The 2,183-nt window shown below is 68.6% G+C and overlaps 1 protein-coding gene across 1 annotated transcript; it reads right to left on the reverse strand.

Moving 5' to 3' along the window:
• Positions 1–307: 307 nt before the first annotated feature.
• On the reverse strand, positions 308–1,300 carry NPBWR1 (neuropeptides B and W receptor 1; the record flags this gene model as incomplete). Its single annotated transcript, XM_082674580.1, has 1 exon — positions 308–1,300. The coding sequence occupies one exon, from the start codon at positions 1,298–1,300 to the stop codon at positions 308–310; it is 993 nt and encodes a 330-aa protein (XP_082530706.1).
• Between the last annotated feature and the right edge of the window lie 883 nt (positions 1,301–2,183).

Genomic DNA, 2,183 nt, shown 5'->3' on the forward strand with positions numbered 1-2,183 from the left:
CCCTTTTCTCCCCTTCCTCCCCTCCGTGTCAAGCTCGGGGGTCGCCTCGGCGCCCTTGGGCCTTAGGGAGAGGGAGAGGTCTGTGCGCTCTCCGCCGCCTCGGCCGGTCCCCATGTCCTGCACGCCTCCGCACCACCTGGAGGGCTTGGCACACTGAAAGAGCGGGCGCAGCCAAAGCGCGTCCGAGTCCGCGGGGCCTGGGCAGGGGCCCGAGAACCTGCATCTCTAGAGAGCTGGTGGGCGGGGGGCGAAGCTGCGGCTCAGGGACCACCCTGAGCGCCGGGCTGCTGGCTCCCGGCGCGCCGGCTCAGGCGGCGGCGGCGCGACACGCCAGCAGCTGGCGGAGGCTCCTTCGGAAGCTGTCGTCCAGGAAGGCGTAGAGGAAGGGGTTGAGGCAGCTGTTGGCGTAGCTCAGGCTGGTGATGAAGTAGGAGACGGCGATGACCACCGGCGTCTGCGGGAGGTCGGTGGTGAGCGCCACCACGGTGCTCAGGTGGTAGGGCGTCCAGCAGAGGAGGCACACGGCCAGGATCGCCACCACCAGCACGGTCACCCGCTTCTTGGCGCGCTCCAGGGCCCTGGCGTGGTTGTCAAGGCGTATGGCGCGCAGCCGGCACAGCAGCGTGGTGTAGAGGACGCAGATGGTGGACACGGGGATGGCGAAGCCGAGCACCAGCGTGTAGAGGCGGCTCGCGCGCCACCAGAAGGCCTCGGGCTGCGGGAAGACCAGCACGCACTGGCGCCGGCCCTGCTCGTCGTCCAGCCGGGCGAAGATGGCGAAGGGCAGCACGACCAGCGTCACGACTCCCCACACGGCCAGGCTCACGGCGCGCGCGGCGCCGTACGTGCGGCCGGCCACCCGGCGCGACTCGGCCGTGGCCAGCACCACCAGGTAGCGGTCGGCGCTCATGACCGTGAGGAAGTACAGGCTGGAGAAGGTGTTGTACTGGTCGATGGCCACGATGAGCTTGCACATGAGCTCCCCGAAGGGCCAGCGCCGAAGCAGGAAGTCGGCGATGTTGATGGGCAGCACGAGCGTGAAGAGCTCGTCGGCCACGGCCAGGTTGAGGATAAACAGGTTGGTGACGGTCTTCATGCGGGGCGCCCGCAGCAGCACGAACAGCACGGCCGAGTTGCCCGCCAGCCCCACGGCGCAGATCACCGCGTACACGACGGGCACGGCCACGGCCAGAGGCGGCGGCAGCGGCGGCAGCGGGCCGGACGCGTTGGGGCAGCCGAGCGCGGGCGCGGGGCACGACGTGTTGGCGTGCTCCGGGCCCCAGGACGACGCGTTGTGCATCCTGGCCGGGGCCAGGGCCTCGGTCCCCTCGGCCGCCTCCCTGCGGGGCTCCGCGGTCCCGGGGACCCGACCCGCGCCGGGGCGCTCGCGGCCGCGCTCCGAGCCCGTCTCCGGCCTTCCCGGGGCGGCGCGCTTCCGCCGGCCTCTCAGCGCACGGGCGCCGCGGACGCCGGAGCCGCAGAGCGGAGCGGAGAACGCCGGCTAGGCTCGTCCACGACGGGCAGCACCGAAGGGCGGTTCCGAGGCGAGGGGGCGGCTCGCCGCCCAACCTGCCCCACGTGATCGCTCTCTGCCACCTGTTTTTTGTTTTGTTTTGCTTTGTCTTTTCCCGAGGTGGTAGATTCTTTTATTAATCTTCCATGGGAATCAACCTCCATCACCTCTCCTTCTTGGGCTTTAGATTCCCCATGTCTGAAATGAAGAGATTAGACCAAGTCAATTCTCAGTCTCTTCCAACTTGAACAACATCTAATCCTGTAACTATCTCGGTATCTCAGTTCCTGGTCAACACCTTTCTAGTTGAGGGCGGGGATTTAGGGTCCAGAGCTTGGAGGAGGCAGGGTTTTGTTCAAACAACCACTTTCTGCCACCTGTTGAACTCTTATTCTGACCCGCTGGCTCCAGCAAACGTTACCCTCAGGGGAAAAATACAAACCCACTGGCCCAGCTCTGGCCCCCGCCCGGCCCCCGGAGGCCCCGGTCACCCCAGCGAGCCCGGCAGCGGCCAGCTTCGGGGACCCGCGGTTCCGTGCGCCCCGGGTAAGAGCGGGCCCAACAGCAACCGCTGCCTCCCCCGGCCGGTCCCGGGACAGTCGGTCCTGCGGCTCCCGGTGCGCTCCGGGGGCGGGGGTAGGGGCGGGGGAGGCAGCGGCGCCCGCGGGCC

This window comes from Grampus griseus, assembly GCF_964374135.1.
Source record: "Grampus griseus genome assembly, chromosome: 17".
NCBI classification, from domain to species: Eukaryota; Metazoa; Chordata; class Mammalia; order Artiodactyla; family Delphinidae; genus Grampus; species Grampus griseus.